Source organism: Sinohyriopsis cumingii, chromosome 7 (assembly GCF_028554795.1).
Source record: "Sinohyriopsis cumingii isolate HCF-2022 chromosome 7, ASM2855479v2, whole genome shotgun sequence".
NCBI classification, from domain to species: domain Eukaryota; kingdom Metazoa; phylum Mollusca; class Bivalvia; order Unionida; family Unionidae; genus Sinohyriopsis; species Sinohyriopsis cumingii.
The window spans coordinates 56,554,270-56,571,515 of NC_142967.1; the positions used below are offsets into that span (position 1 = coordinate 56,554,270).

At 34.0% G+C, this 17,246-nt stretch overlaps 1 protein-coding gene across 1 annotated transcript in view; it reads left to right on the top strand.

The window, feature by feature from the left end:
• Nucleotides 1–17,246, top strand: part of LOC149795307 (uncharacterized) — a 50,722-nt gene that overhangs the window by 24,699 nt on the left and 8,777 nt on the right. Inside the window, exons 3-4 of the mRNA XM_089965045.1 lie at nucleotides 12,242–13,771; nucleotides 16,658–16,725. Coding sequence (XP_089821171.1) covers nucleotides 12,277–13,771; nucleotides 16,658–16,725 — 1,563 coding nt within the window. The 5' untranslated portion in view covers nucleotides 12,242–12,276. The remainder of the gene's footprint in view (nucleotides 1–12,241; nucleotides 13,772–16,657; nucleotides 16,726–17,246) is intronic.

Here is a 17,246-nt window from a genome sequence, read left to right on the forward strand (position 1 = left end):
CGAATTGATTGGTCTATTATAAAAGGCGCGTTATTACCCAGCAAGTTTATATTTCGAGACAGGAATACCATGCAATGGGAGTTTCCGCATAAGGAAACTCCTAAATTGTTCGCGTCGACCACAGTTGGTTTAAATGATATCACTGATGCGTTTGCCGAGATTAATCGTATTTACCAATCACAACTAGAACAGCTACGGGAAACAAAAGAACAAAAACACGTTGAGGTGTTAAATCAACTTATATCAGACATGGAATATATCAATGAACGAATCGTTAAAACAATATCCGATAGCAGCGATGATAATAAACAACGATTCCTAACCGAGTATAATATCGCAGAAGCCGATTTACCCGATTTTAGGTTTTCAGGATACAACGCGCCAGAACTAAGAAAGTCTCTTAATGATTTTCTCAGTCCATCAACTCATATCCTCAGACACGATAACGGAGATGATGGTAGGCATATTGCCCCGTACAACGTAAATATCGCATCGGTGATAGCAATCAATCTAGTGTGTGATGTTATCGAAGGGAGTTACCAGGTGGATACCAAGCAATCAAATCAAGCTCAACAGGGGTATATCCTTTATTCATTTTCACCAACAGCCCCTCCGGGATTTTTAATCGTTGAGAGTCCGATTAATCCGGTCTATATGCGATGCCATGATCGGTTTTTAACGAGAATTAATTTTAGACTTACCGATCAGTCAAATAACCTAATTGATCTACAGGAGGAGGAGTTAGTGATCACTCTGTTTGTAAGATCATAAAGATCTTCATTGTAAATAACCACTTAGCAGCAGAGGGGGCGATGACATCGACGCGGTCGTCGATGTGCTTACCGGACGCTGACGACGCTGGGGATCGGCGCGCAGAAGGTGTTAATTAAACCAAATGACGATTGGACGATCCCCCGACGACGACGTCGTTTTTTTTTTACCAGGCGCTGACGACACTAGATCGTTGAGTTGAGAAAGTATTAATTAAGCCAAATGACGATTGGACAAAATGTCGGATTCGCCCCCTCTGCTGCTGGTTCAGGTATCCAGTTTATGTTACATCATGTGACTTGTAAAAAAATTACTTTTTCTTTTAAGTATGCCTGTTACCTCAAATGACAGAATAACATGTAAGCCTGAAGGCATTTTGAAATATTATGACTGGTTTTATGCTCACGATTTTCTATTGCTTCATTTGTAGTCTTATCCTTCTGTTATTCACTTTACTTATAGTCTATTTGTCATTTTTTAAAATCTTTATTCAGACAATTATGCTGTAGAAAATTCTACAACAGTATTTGGCCACACAGATTATTCTTTGCCAACAAGTAGACATATAGACTCATGAATACATAATACTTTATTAGCAGACATTTAGAGTCTACTTAAAGATTCCTTAAAATGTTAAAGGTTACATCAATCTTTGAAACAGGATAAAAAGAAGATCCAGGGAGTTACAGGCTAATGTTCATTCTATCTATATTATTACAATTATGTGAAACCCAAGTAGCTATGCAAGTCTATGAACTGTTTTAAAACTTACTTCCATTTTCATAAGGCACAATTAGGATTTAGAAAATATCACTCATGCCAAACAGAACTAACCAGATCAAAAGATTTTTGGCTAGAAGAAATGGATAGTGGTTCTTTGACATGGATTATTTTGCTCGACTTAAGAAATCCTGGAAAAGTTGAACTGTTACAGGTTTGATAATTCTTCTTTAAACATGTTTAGATCATTCCTAAACCAAAGGTCTCAACAAGTATAACTCTTTGAAATATTAGCTCACAAACTTGCACTACCGGTATTCACTCAGGGGTCTCACAAGACTCTTTTGTAGGCCATCTCTTTCTTGTTTATGTAAACAATTTTTTCATTAAATAATGAATCAACAAAAACATTTACAGGTAATGCAACCTTATTTACATCTAGTTCGGATAATGAGGTTATCAAAGTAAGATTAAACTCAAACCATTTTAGAGTTCAAAGTTGGGCACAGCAAAATAAGACAGTAATGAACGAAGCTAAAATAATATGTATGGTTTTGGGGACATCAGAAAAACTACATTGAGAACCCATATTTATCTCCTACAATAAATAATCATAATTTAGAACATGTCAGAGTTGTGTCTGTAGATAATAAAATTTACATTGGGATGACCATATTGACAAGTTTTGTTAAATCTCTGTCATCCATGATTGCCCTACAAAACAGAATCAAGAAATATTTACCAACAGAAACTTGGATTCTATACTACAGTTTATATTTTCTTCCAATAAAGGATTATTGTTCAACTTTACTGGGAAAATCACAGCTTGATGTGATTTATGAACTTAACAAATAGGATGTAGATGTTATGTTATATGTAGCTATTGATTATTCACTAAAAGCATTGTTTATAGAACTAAAATGGTTTACATCATATGAAAAAATTGATTTTCACATGGCAGTTTTTGTACATAAATGTCTACATGGAATTGCACCAGAGTATCTTCAGGATTTATTCAGGCCTTATTCAGCACATTACTGTGTACTTGAGGTCAGTATTTTATGGAAACCTTCATCCACAAAAACCAAGAACAGAGCAATTTAAGAAAGTTTCCAATGCTCTGGTACAACTCCCACACCAAAACTGTCTACCCTTCTGCACATGAGATTCTCATGTGAGATCTAACTCGGGTAAGTCTCAAGTACATTTTAAAATGCAAATTAGGTAGAACTCACGTGAGCAAATAGATTCTAAAAAGGAAATCACATGTGCAGGAACTGTTAACATGAGCAAGATCTTGCTCCATGAACAAAAACAACCAAAACGACCATAGTATTTAGTTTTTATTGAATACATACAACTTTTATAAGAATTAAACAGAGTAAGATCATATTCAAATCTAGTAATCATAAGCATATTTTAGTACAATTATTGATATTTTAATAAGGTTTCTCACATGAAAAAAATAACAACTAGAGTATGTATGTATATATGTATGTGTGTGTGCGATTATGTATGTATGCATGCATGCATGTATGTATCTGTTATATTTAATACATCACATTTATTCTATAAACTTTAAGGTCATAATGAAAGATACTGCAGGAAATTTGTTTTACATGAAGACCATTCTTTCACTGTTGCAGAAAATTGAAAGCAAACAAAATGTGTACTTAACATAACACTGCAATCTGAATTTTATCATGTATGCACATTCATATGCCAGTCTGCAACAATATTTTCACCAGGAGATTTTTCTCTTTGAATTGATGCACTTCCTGTTCACCACCAAATTTAAGTTAGCAGGCTCTGTTTTGAACTGTTGAAAAATGAAATCTGAAATGTAATTGAAAAAGTTGGTACAAGTTTTTTCTGATTACAGCATTTGAGACATTCTGTAAGGTGGATTTTTGTAGATTACTTTGACAAGGCAAAGGCAAAATACATAACTGTTGTTTGGATTAGATGGCACTTTTAACACAGTGTCTATCTCACTCTGTGAAAATAGGAACGATCTTCCCAAGGGCACACTTAGGCAGCCAACCCAGCCTGAAAATGCATCCCTTGGACTATGAGTCTAATTGCTCTACCAGCAGAGCTACACATAAACTGCACAACTGATGAAATACCTGCAAGTCAAATCGCATATTCCAAATTTGACTACTTCTGGATAAAGATGCCAATGGATACCGGGTACTCTCCCATTGATAATAGGGTAACATAACGAACAACCAGTTACCCTTTAAAAAACGTTTTCTAAGTTCAGATTGAGGCAGACTAATAATTACAGTTTGAGGCTCATGTGGTGTATGCATTTACTCATCATCACAGGGGCTTATAAGGTTGCTTACAATTTACTTGTCAGACATGTACTATATCATAATACAATAGTATAATCCTTTCTCATGCAACTTATTTAAGAACCAATGCTGATATTTCAAACTCGACCATCATAACTTCGTGCCTGTCCATGACTCGTGCGCCAGTTTTCTCGCAACTTAAACGCCCCTGTTTTGAGATCCTGATGTTATTAGCTAGGTCAATACCTTTTGTCAGCAGCGACAGTAAGTACTGATTAAATTTTGATTTGACAAAATAAAATTTAAATACATATTACAATTCAAACTAATGCTAGTTTTAGCTCCAGTTTTTGGCCCAGGAGTGAGTGTTAGCTGTTCAAGTCAGGGCCGCTGTTCACGTTTGTTTACTGGACCCATTTTATACATGGGAAACCCAAGACATATTTTTTGTCAAGGCAAAGGCAACACAAAAACTTGGCTACCATAACATGCACTTCTTTTATTATGTTAGGAAAAAATGAACGAAATAGACAACTATACAAAATGAAATTTTTCACTGAAATATTTAAATATAAAGGAAAAAAACCTTTGTTATTTAATAACAATGAAAAAAAATTGAATAAAAATTCACATGCATAAATTTGAATTTTACATCAAACAGTTCCAAGAAAACAGACAGGTTCTTGAATGTGAAACCACATGCTCTAGATTAATTCTGTTATGATACTACACACATAGCAGACCAGCCTAAATTCAAAAAAAGTGGTGCCAGATATAACTATTAAAAAAAAAAGAAGGATGTATCGATGTGACTGATGTATATTATATGACTGAAAAATGTTTGAGAAGAGGGATTTTGTTAAACCTAAAAACATGTTGCACCAGACCGTCATTATGGGATGAACCATGGCAGGTTGAGGATAATATAACAATTGTGATTTTTGAACTTTACGACAATTTACAAAAGTTACTGTACACATGTAGAATAGTCGAAGTGAGTGTTGTGCATAAATAATTTATCAATTTATTTTGTGCCTAATCTTGTCCTTACTACTAATACACATGAATTTTTAGCTGATTTGTGACAAAAAATTTATCTGCAGATCCAGGTAAGTAGCAAAATTAAATGTACATTTTTCATAGTTTTCTGTAATGATGGCATGTAATATATACTCTTGTTATGCTCAGATTATGCTTTTTTGCCACTTATAGTAGTAATAATTACACTTACACATCTTTTGGAGGTTGACACATGTAAATCTACAACAAAGCAGTTCAGGTTCACATTTAATACAATTTCCTTTTGATCATGTACCCTGGTAACCTGTTGTTTGGACTGATGGGTACCCAGTAGAAATTTACCACAGTTTTGACATCTCTACTGGAACAGTCCTCAGGGAGATTTCTCCTAACCCTTTAGGTCACATTTTTCCAGATTATGTACAATTGCAATATGTAAAGAAATTCAAAATCTGGTTTCCAATTTTTGCAATTTTTTTTTAAAACCAGCTTAATGGGGTTCAAATTATAGAATCTGAAATGCATATGTATCATGTGTATTACATCAAAAAATTTGAAGCATCTTATACATACCCTTTATTGGAGTCAGAATTTCCTCTGGCATCCTAAACCAAAATGCATGCTTACCACAAGCTTGCAACAAGCTAGTTGAAGTTGCACAAGCTAGTAAGGGTGCTTGCACAAGCTTGCAAAAGGAATTTTCCAAATCTGCAAGCTTGCAAAATCTGAAGTTCAAGCTTGCAAAAGAAATTTTTCCAAGCCTGCAAGCTTGCAAAATCTAAAATTCAAGCTTGCAGAAGGAAATTATCCAAGTCGGCAAGCTTTCAAAATCTAAAATTCTACATAAACCTGCACGCAAGCTTGCATTATAATTTAATCAGTCATGAAAGTTGAAAGTTGGCAGCTAGCTATAGCTCCTGCATGAGATCATGCAGTTCCTGTTGAAATGTTGAATATACATTTTGACTACATATCATGTGCAGTAAGAAACAAGTTAAATTTAAATGTTATTTTGTTTTTGATTCATAGCATCTGATAATGCACTCTAGTTAAATATATGTATATACATTTTCAATTATTGCATAAATGCTAAACAGTTGTACTTAGCTGCTACATACATACAATGTATTATTCCAACATTTCTCTGTCTGAACTTAAATAAGAACATTATTAATATATATTTCAAATTAAACTGATTTCTTGTCCTTGTTTAATATAAAATGTAATCTATTTCTGCAAGTCTTTTCCAATTTAATGATATATCTTGTATGAAATATCAGCCAGATTAGATAAACAACTGAGCTATTTGCATATAAAAGAAATTCTTTAAGTGATTGTACACTGACTTGGCTATTTTGTCAGTGAGTGACATGGATTATAAACACAAAATAACTATTGGTTGTCTTTAATCTGTTTATGTTCCTAAAAATACAAATATTTCAGTCTACAGGTAAAACAGTTTTAAGCTATACAAAAACTTGTCCTTACAAATACACATAACCAGTATATTATCAAAGTCATCCGATACAATGTTTACTAAAGAACTAATTCAATCACTTTCCATGGTATTAGGTCTTAGTATGATACATCTCTTACCTTTTGAAAAAATTAATTTAAAAAACCCAGACCAAAATTGTTTTCAAGAGGTATGGCTACAAAATGATCAGACAGTTTCACAGTACATGTATAATGTGATTCAAACATGCATGAACCAATGTGGTTTCATCTACAAATGCACATTTTTCATCTTTTGTGAATTTATGTACAATTGCAAAGAATGCAGGAGTGCATCTGCAGTCATTCATCAAGCAGCAGCACAGTGGATAAACTTTAACTTTAAACATAATTTTTCCACATTGGTTTACACCATTGAATGAATAAAGAACAGCAAGAATTTCTTGAATGTGTGTTACATTTTACACTGTGATTAAGAATTTCATTTAGTAAAATCCATTAAAATACATAGCAATTGCCGAGTGCAAAGTTATCTACAGACTGACTTAATGCAGCAAGATATTTGATGTCAGGTACTTGTAAATGCTATTTATCAACAATGTATGCAGCATCAAATATAGTCCCTGTAATTTTTTGATGATAACTTCTGGCATTTAGTTTTTGAAAGAATATTCCTACTTCTGTTTCATTGACAATCTGAACAACAGGATTTTGTGTTCCATGAAAAAGACAAGTCTACCATTTATACTTTCAAATGAAAATTTGAATATACCCAAAGTGGTCCAATTTGTTTAACAGTATCATGCAGATGTATCAATTGATGTAAATTTGCAGACATATATGCTGATCTCCATACAAGGCTGAAAAAATATGACTGAACTTGATCAACATTTCTTCACAATGCAGTAAATCCTGAGAAGAAATTGATTGTAAATTTAAGATGTATATTGCCTTTACAAGCAGTAAGTAATGCTTTTAACACATTAACCCCTGTAGGTTTTTGTCGTTTTCACCTGAAATTCAAGTATGAAACACATTTAGACAGCTATTTCTGAATACATCCTAAGACATCAACTTCCAGGTGATTTTCCAATAACCTAATGCCTAGTTGTGTTAGAAACAACAGAGGGGTAAAAGTTGAAGTTCTTTTTTCTTCTTCTTTTTTATTTGCTTAATGGACCCATTATTTTTGTATCATGACCACTCTTTATTCCAAATGCCCATCTTATCCAACTTTGCAAAGGTTCATCTGTCTGTTTGCAGTTCATACCGGTCTGCCTTAGATCTGAGAACAAAAAGTCTAAAATCCGGACACAAAATTGGATTCCAATCACGGGCAAATTTTGGGTGGAAAAAATCGGATCCAGAAAATGAGGTTTTTCCCTCTGTATATTGTAGTGCAACTAGAACTTCCAGATTATTTGGTATCATTGTAGAGCTACATCTGTCTACCTTTCTATAATCCCATCCACTTTATTGTATCATGCATGACCTTGATGCTACAGAGCTCGGCAGTAGGCTACTACCTCCTGCCACATAAACTCATTGCCAGGGGTTAATGTGTCAACAGTCCAAAGAGAACTGGGACTGAATAAAACAAAAGCCAAGCTCTGCACTCTGATGCCTTCCAGTATTTTGATTGTTCTTTAATATCTCCGGGGTGCCTATGGATAAAATAAGGTGGTTTGATTTCTGATAGTCTACAATCTGCAACATGAACTTGGTTTTATGAACAATGTATTTCATATTCTGTGTCTCTGAATTTTGTTAAGCTCTCATAAAAAGGCTTGTGAAAGCAGTGCATTGAAGACTTTGATCTGCCAAACCATATACCTGCAAACAGCATTAAAGTATGAGGCGCTGTTTTTCTCACTTAGATCTGAGCTACAAACAGTGCATTGCTGTGCATTTTCTTCTGTCAGGACCTCACATTTTGAGCAGAATTTGTGGAATACTAATGGTGATTCAAATGCACTAAATTAAGATGTAAACTTGTACAATGATTTGTGTAAAATCATTGTGGCTATTCATTGCAATGAGATTAATAAATCTGACAAACAGTCCCAAGTAAGATTGTGCCAGGCAAATTTGTAAGTCATCACTAGTATTTGTATCACTGTTGGCAGAAGTAGCGGTAGTTTCATTTGTTCACTGTGATTTGATTGAAGATCATCTAAAGCATCAAACCAAACAGAGTCTTCATTGACATGAAACCAGGTTTGCTGCATACCAGTAGAAAAAACCACAAATTATCAGCATGATCTGTAACTTAAGAAGCTCTGAAATACATATAGCTAGGTAAAACCAAAATGTGTTTTCTATTGTATTTGCCCAAATAAATGGCTCAGTTAGATGCACAATTAAGTATTTTTTTAAAAATTGATATTTTCTTTTTTTTTTACCCAAGGGAAAAGAGTGCTAGGGTCAGCAGCGAAAAACAGATGGTCGGACAAAAGGAAACACATTTTAGGGGGGATGTGGGAATATTATATATAGTACTCTCATGTTGCACCAACATGTCATGAACATATGCAAGGCTGCATATCTTGAGCTGAGACGCATCAGCTCCATTCACAAATATCTTTCAGTTGATGCCACTAAAACACTTGTATGTTCATTAGTACTTTCAAGACTGGACTATTGTAACTCAATTCTGTCTGGTTCATTTCAATATCTACTTCAGAAACTTCAGAAAGTTCAAAACACAGCTGCTCAGATCATACTTAGAGAACCACAATCAGAGCACACATCCCTGCTGCTCTGTATCCTACACTGGCTATCCATTCAATCCAGAATCAAACAAATCCTCTTCTGACAATTGTTTACTCATTATTCCCACTATGAAAATGAAGTCATATGGACAACACTCTTTTGCATACAAGGGCCCAGCAACGTGGAATGAATTGCCCACTGAACCTAGACACAAATACAGTGATCCCATTCAAGAGTGCTCTTAAAACTCACTTATTTCGACTGCAAGAACAAACTTAAAGACCTAATAATGTTTCCTACCTTAAATATTTACAGCATGTTTTTATGTTTTCTAATTTCATGGTGTTTGTTTTCTGTAATAATATCATTATACATGTTTTTTTATGTTATAGATGTTGTCTAATGTTGTAAAGCGCTTAGAGCTTCTAAAGATTAGGCCATATACAAAGTCTTCATTATTACTATTATATATACATATATATATATATATATAACTGTAGTAGCTTTTCAAATGTTTGAAATCTGATAAACTTCACAACATTTTAGGCTTCAATAAAAGATAACAAGGCTCATCAAAAAGAAACTCTGAAAATTCTTAAAGGGACTGGAGACTCATTTTTATATTATTTTTTTAGGCCATGGCTTTATTTCTTTGGCATTTTAAATATATAGCAGGGTTGCACAACCCGTGGCCTGCAGGCTGATATGGTCCACAAATGTGTTCTGTCCGGCCCTCTAAAGATTAGGCGCTATACAAAGTCCTCATTATTATTATTGTTGTTCTTATTATTTTTTGAATAAAAGAATGTTAGGATGATAATAAATGTTAGATATATTTTTGTTTTTCTTTTTTTTGATTTAGAAAGTGCTACATAAGTTTTATTGTAAAGTTGTATGATCCAACAAGTTTGGGCACAATGGTGAAAAATCACAGTGTGAGGGATTGATATACTGGTTTCATCACTATGTACTGAGAGACTGGGGCAATTGTTTAATTGTGGAATTTCGACAAGCATTGTATTGCCACTATGTAAAGACTGGGGCAGCAGTTTAACTGTAGGATTTCGAAATGTAAAGAGAGTTTTAGTGGACTGATACACTGATATCATGTATGTACAGAGCCTGGAGCAGAAATTTAATTGTAGGATTTTGATAAGTCAAGAGCAGTGACTATCACAGACATGTGAACATGCTGAGAATCTCAGTGGACCATGCATTGATTGATGACAGTCTTGGCAGACAACATAATCATCTTTCCTAATGTTGATTGTACTGTAAGGTAACTGTTGTAAAGTGCTTTCCATACAAGTGCAACACTTACAAAAAATTAATAATAATTAATATTTTCTGTTCTAGAAGTCAAAGGACACAACTCGTCTTTTAATATCAGTAGTCTTTCCTGTCTATTGCTATAGATAAGGCTTTGTTTAGGCAAAGTTCCGGTTCTTGATTATTCCACAATCTTTTCAAAGACCACCTGATTTCATTGGAGCTCATGGACCGCCAGTGATCCAAATACCAGTCTGGGCCACCAGTGATCCAAGTACTAGTTGGAGAACCTCTGGTCATGAATGTTGGAGTAGGACAGATATATTAGCTTTGTACAGACTCTGAGGCAGTAATTTAATTGTAGAATTATGACAAGACTGGAGGGTTGGAGAGGGATTGATATACCTGTAACCTTGCAGAGTTTAGGACAGTAATTTAATTGTAGGATTTTGATAAATCAGGCAAGTTGGCGAAAAGCTTTCACACTTCTTTTGCTCTAGGTTTTGTGAATATACAGTGTTTTTGAACAGTTGGAACAAGATTAAATGATTGCATAATATGCACTGGACAAATATGGCATTAGATGTCGAGTGCACTTGTCAGGTTAGAAATTAGTCAATTTTGTCATTTTCCATTAACAATGAAACCTTTTAGACAAAAAGTAAATTTCAGTTTTGAGAAGTTTTTAGTTTGCTGAAGTTTTTGCAGATGCAAATAAAAAGTATTTTTCTAAGCTCTTATTTGGAGAGATTGAGAGATTGTAATTATTAAGCATCAGTGTCTTTGTGTGTAAGAGTGCACAAAATAAGGAAATCTGTTGTTTTATTTATTTTAAATATATGTATTTAATGAATCAGCTGAATAACATACATTCCATCTATAAAAAAACCCACATACTATCACATGAATACAATCCTCATCACAAGAAATATAAGAGGTATGAGATATTTGTATAACTGTATTTTAAGTCCATCTTAATTATGAATCATACTCCACAATGTTTAAATATTTCATATAATTCATCATGTTAACAGTTTATGAGATGAATCAGGCTTGAAGAAGGTTACATAGCATTGTCTGTGTTTTTCCTTCTTACATCTTTCTTTAACTAATATGGCCTGTGTTAATGACTCCATTTCTTGTGTGCCAAATAATGCTCATCCTTAGCAATTGCAAAGAATTTTAAGAATCTAAAACTTCAGTTATCTTTTTGAGTGTGTATGACTTTTATAATACTGTTTTGATGGTTTCCATTAGCAAAGAATGTAAGCGAGGTCACATGCCTGTTCAGATTATCTTTTGTCAACCCGAATGTGTGCCAGTGCACTACATGTATTGTTTTAACCTCACATGTCCTTGAGACATCTTCTGGGTCTTGGTCTCACAGTACAGCCAGCAACAGTAATTGCTAATAACATATTTAATCAGCTTCAGCATGTGCCAAGAGTTTAGCAGCTAAAATATATATCCAAGTTTCAAGAGAGTTTCAGTTTTTTTTAAGCAAAATTGATGTTTTGGATTGAAATAAGTTCAGTATTCAGAGATGAGGGGTTTCTGTTTACTGGGAAAATGATAATATTAAAGAAGGGGAAAATGCAGGATTAAAAATATTAGTCTTGAGGGTTTCTGATATAATGATGTTTCAGTTTTTAGGGCTTGAACTATATATCTAGCAAATAAGGCTGTCTAGGAACCCTTGCTAAATGTTAAACATATACATTGTGGTTTGAAAGAAACTTTTCAGAACATAGAAATTATTTAGAGATGTTTTAATGCATTGTTACAAATAAACACTATTAAAGATAAAAGATTTTATTGTGGTTATGCATGTCATTTATGCAATCCTTGGTTCAAAATAGATTCATATGGTGATAGACTGCTAGTGAAATATGAACCTAACCACATTATATTGGCAACTCTTGCTGACATAATTTTTTTAGTTTTTATATTTTGTAATTTACATACCAATTAATTTGCTATTTTATGTGTATCAGCAGTGAAAAAAGATGTCTCCCAAAAAAGTGCCTTAATGTCATTGAGTATCAGCCAAAATCAAGACAGAATGTTAGAGGTTCTTTCCCCAGAACCAGTGGTGGAGACTTCAGTGTGGAAATGCAGTAATCAGGATGAACAAATCCAAGATAATTCCATGTTTACTGTTTTCCCACGAATTTACAGCAGGTCTCAATGGAAGAAAAGAGTTAATAACCTTAAGTCGATTGCCAGTGTTGACACTAACAAACAAAAGCTTCCGGAATGCACAGACAGGAGTGAGCCAGACAAAGTTCGAGATGAGTTGTTTCAAGATTGGACAAAAGAAATAGAAATGGATATTTCTGCAAAGCATTGTTTGATAAACAGCAAATCAACAGTATCTGAAAGTAAACAAATATTGTCCAACGTGAATGGAGTTTCAGACTGCAAAAGTATGACAGATGACGTTAAGAAAGATACGACAACACATGTGATCTTCACTATAAAAGAAGACGATAATGGTACTTCTAAAGAAATAGATTCTGAGGTTGTGAGTTCTGGAGCCTGGCTAAACACTAGAAAATATCATGAACCTTCCAATATCAATGCACTTGCATATTCAGACAATGTTGGTCACACGCTAGAGTCGAAGGTCTTTGATTTATGTGCTAGACAAAATGCATGTCAGTCAGTAATAATGCATGCCACGGTGGAGCAAGATAGAAATATGCCTTGTCTAACATCTGAGCAACCAAACACTATTCATGTGGAAAACAAATTTGTTTCATCAGTTGATCATAAGGAAATTAATATCGTAAGATTTCAGAAAGAAGAAAGAGCATCACCTGGTCTTGATGGTCAGAGTGAAGACATGTTCCCTAGCACACCTGAGGATAACCAGATCCCTGCATTTCTTGAAAATAAATTGGTCATAAATAAATATGTCAGATCTTTGATACATGAGAACTATATATCTGATGATGCTGAAAACTTGAATGATTTTACATTTCTCGATAAGGATGAATTGATCTATCCAAGTCAGAATATTGGTAGTAGATTTTCTTTGGGCTTGATGAATAATGGTAAAAATGGTAAAATCAGTAAAATAGATCTTGATGCAGATGACATGGTATATCCTAGCCAAGAACACACCACATGCCTGATAAACAAAGCTATCCTTCCATGCCAAAACCAAATTAAAGGAGGTTCTGTAACTGGTAGAAATTTCATAAACAGCAAAGTTTTGGTTCCTTCAGGAAAAAGCCAACAGTCCCCAAGACCTGAAGATTCCAAAGTTACCCTAAAAGTTATTTTTCCATGTCAGAACCAAATTGTCAGTGGTGATCTAGGAGCTGGTGTTCATTTCAGAGAGGATGAAGCTGTTTTCTCTTCAGAAAAGAGGCAAATGCTTAGGAAAATTGAAGACTCGAAAGCTCAGTCAGATGAAAGGGATAATCATCAAAACCAGCAAAACTCTTCCCAAGATGATGAAGATGCTGTCCCACCAAGTCAGAATTCGGACAAAACCAAGCTCCTCAAAGCATTACCTGGTAACGTCCCATTTATTTCACCACATCATGTCAATGACTGAGGTTAAAGGTTGGACCACTGGGGGTCAGAGGAGAATTTTGTGAATGAGCTTTTTTCCCAGCACTAATTGATTTCATGGATGGAGAGGAATATGTAAATATTTCAGAGTAATGGTTAAGTTGCTTTTTAATTTGTTAGGTCAGGAGGTCTAATTTTGAGGCTAACTTCTGAAATTATTTATTGTAATGTGTCAAAAGCATAATGAACGAGAAGTTTTCATGAAAATCTGAAGAATTTTGATGAAAAATAAACTTAGCAAACAATCACTTGTTGTAATAGAAAGATCTGTGCTGATTATTAGGTCACATGCATTGTAATTATGAAAGTTATGGCCACAGATACGTTTCCATGATTCAAAGTTTGGTTTCTGGAGCATAAATGGACAAGGGATCATATGATTTGAAATAAATTTGATGTAATGCTTTATATTCATGTTGTATGAGTTTGATTGTCATCAGTTTTCATCATAATTTTGAGGAGTTATATAACTCCTTTTTTTTTTTAGGCCTATCAACATTTGTTTAGATTTTAGTAAGCAAGGACCTTTGCAATGTGCCCACTACACATAGCTCTAGTTAAACTTCCATCTATGAAAATACTTACAACGAGATATTAGTGCTGCAATAAGGCATAATAATGTAAGCATTCGATCACCTAATTTGCCCTGTGCGCTGTCATACATCATCTATTCATCAACAATTGCTTGTTGCCATTCTGGTTATGCTTGCATCAAACTCGGAATATGTGATTTTATCATCAAGATATTGGACAGGTTACTAGTGAGGGAGATCCATGTATAATAATGACTTGATCTCACAGAACTTGTTACAGTCATAAAGACCATATTTTGGTCTGATTTTAACTGATCTTGCAATGTGGGCTTTTGCCATTGCAATTTCACACAAAAATTTTAAATTAGCAAGAACTATGCATAAATGTTTTTGCATCTGATTGGCTGATAGCTAGCCATATGATTTCCAATTTAATAATGATCAAACTTGAAATAGGGGCTTATCAAGAGCACCTCAGTAATTAATGAGGTAATCAAGCATGAGATTCGCTGAGCTTGTACCTCACTGGAGACCATGTTTTGATCTGATTTTGATCAAACTTGGAATATTGGCTCATATATGTATCATCAAGATCTCTGAAACATTTGATAATTACTGAATCCACTTACATTAATGGGGTGATCTCTTGAATCTTATTGATTGCACTTGTTACAGCTTTGGTGACCATATTTTTAATCTGACTTGGAGCAAACTTGGAATATAGCTGATGTCATCACGTTTCTGGATGAGTTGAATAATAAATGAGTTCCAAAGCTTATTAGTGAGGTGATCTCTGCATTTGATTGATTGAAATTGTATCAGTCTGGTGCCATATATACTAAAATGGCTGATTCCCAAAGTGTTTCATCTTCAGATGATGATTTAATTCGACAAATAATGGCTGATGATATGGATGATGTCAGTTTATTTTAAAATTATGGACTATATCAGATTATTGAAGCTGGGAATATGTTAATGAAGGTACCAGTGAGTAATTTTTAACCCACAAATGATGTTGATTACAAGTCCAGTGTTCATGTTGGATGGACAAGGACAGACAGCATGCAGGTCAGATCAACTTTCAGTGCTATTTCAAAATTACATGCAGAAAAGGCAGAATACAGTCAATTTAAAGGTACAGTTTAATTTTCAATTCTTTTCTATAACAATTTAGCCCTTTGGGATCTTATTTACAAAACTATATAGCTCTGTTAGGTTTAAGATAAATTTAATAAATAAAATATAAATTGAAATTAAAATGTGAAGATGTTGACCTGCAGCTCAAATTCTATCTGTTTTAAAACCCTAATATAGCATTTTGTAGCAGATAAGAAGTCTGGCATAATAGACAGCAAATAACTGATTTATGAAAATTAAACTTTGGCAGAGCTTTTGTTAATAAAAAATGTTATTTTGGTGCAGAAGTATCCAAAAGACAATACTTACCTATGAGCTGTGTAAAATTGTACATTACAACCATAAAGAATAGCTTACCTACTTATTCAAGCTGGCACAGCTAGCTATATATATTCCTTTTTAGGCAGAAAGCTGTGAAGGACATCAGCACAGGACGTTCACAGATATTGCACAAAAAAAGCTCATAATCAACAGATTAATGCCTATGCAACTAGAGCTGATATCTTTAAAAGACTTTGATTTCATTTGAGCTCTAGCATAATGGCACAGGAAGTAAGTTGGATATTGATGTGTTCGGTAAATGTTGAGCTATGGCTGTGTCCTCCTCCCCCTCCTTTTTTCTACTCTCCTTTTACTTTTGTGATACATAAAATCCAGGCAGCACCTCTGTATAAAGGTTCTGTAGTATGTTAGATCTCTGCATATTAATGAGGGGGTCTTGCATCTTTGGCTGAGCTTTGTTAACTCATGCAACCATATTTCTTGCTGAATTTTTAACATGAAAAAAACCTTTGTTAATAAGCTTTTATCATCAGTCCGTCAAGTTTTTCACTAACAAGTGAACATTATACATAAACCTTTATGCTTGGAATTATTTCATCACACTAAAGTAACATTAAAAATATGCAATATAAAGGTGGAAGGATGGTTTAGATAAGTAATCTCAGATCCATTTGGGCCTCTTGTTTAGTCAGTAACTGTAATATATATAATTCTCAATCATTTGAATGAATGTAAAAGACTAAATTTCTTTCAGATTTATTAAATCAAAGGTATTAACTGTATTTGGAAAAACAAAGCTTAGAGGCTATGGTCTTTCATTGTGATACACATTATTCGGAATTCCTCACAATATTGATTTATACTTGTTTTTTTTAGATATCCACAAGTTTATTGTGCCGTCTCTTGATGCGTATGCCCTTCATGAGGACAATGACAATTTGAGTGTAAGTATTTTTTTGCAGTTTTCTGATGCATCAGAATTTACTATGATAAAATACTGCTCCCTGACATTTATTTCAATGTTGTACCTTTTCATATAAGGAATTCTGTTTCAAGGAGAAAACAGAGACTTGTTCTCTATTTGTAGAATATAACCACAAACAGATGTTCTGCCTGCCCTTTGAGGTAAATTACAAGGTATTAAAGAGGATTTTCTCACATGCATGTTATAAGTGGCAACTAATGGCAGCAACCATTATGACCTTATTTTTGTCTTCTGATGATGTTCCAACTGTGAAGATCTTGGACTTTTTAAAAGGGTGCAGTTTATAGAAAATATTCAAGTTCATTTTTTAAGGTATTACTCATAATTGTGATGGGTATTTGAAAAGTTCAGAATATTTTGTTAAAACTTGTTTCCTTGAACCTGACAAAATAACATTCTGTTAGATGATGGACAGCTGCAGATATATGTATTGTGATGTTACATAGATAAATGACAGTGATGCAAGAATGTCATCAATGT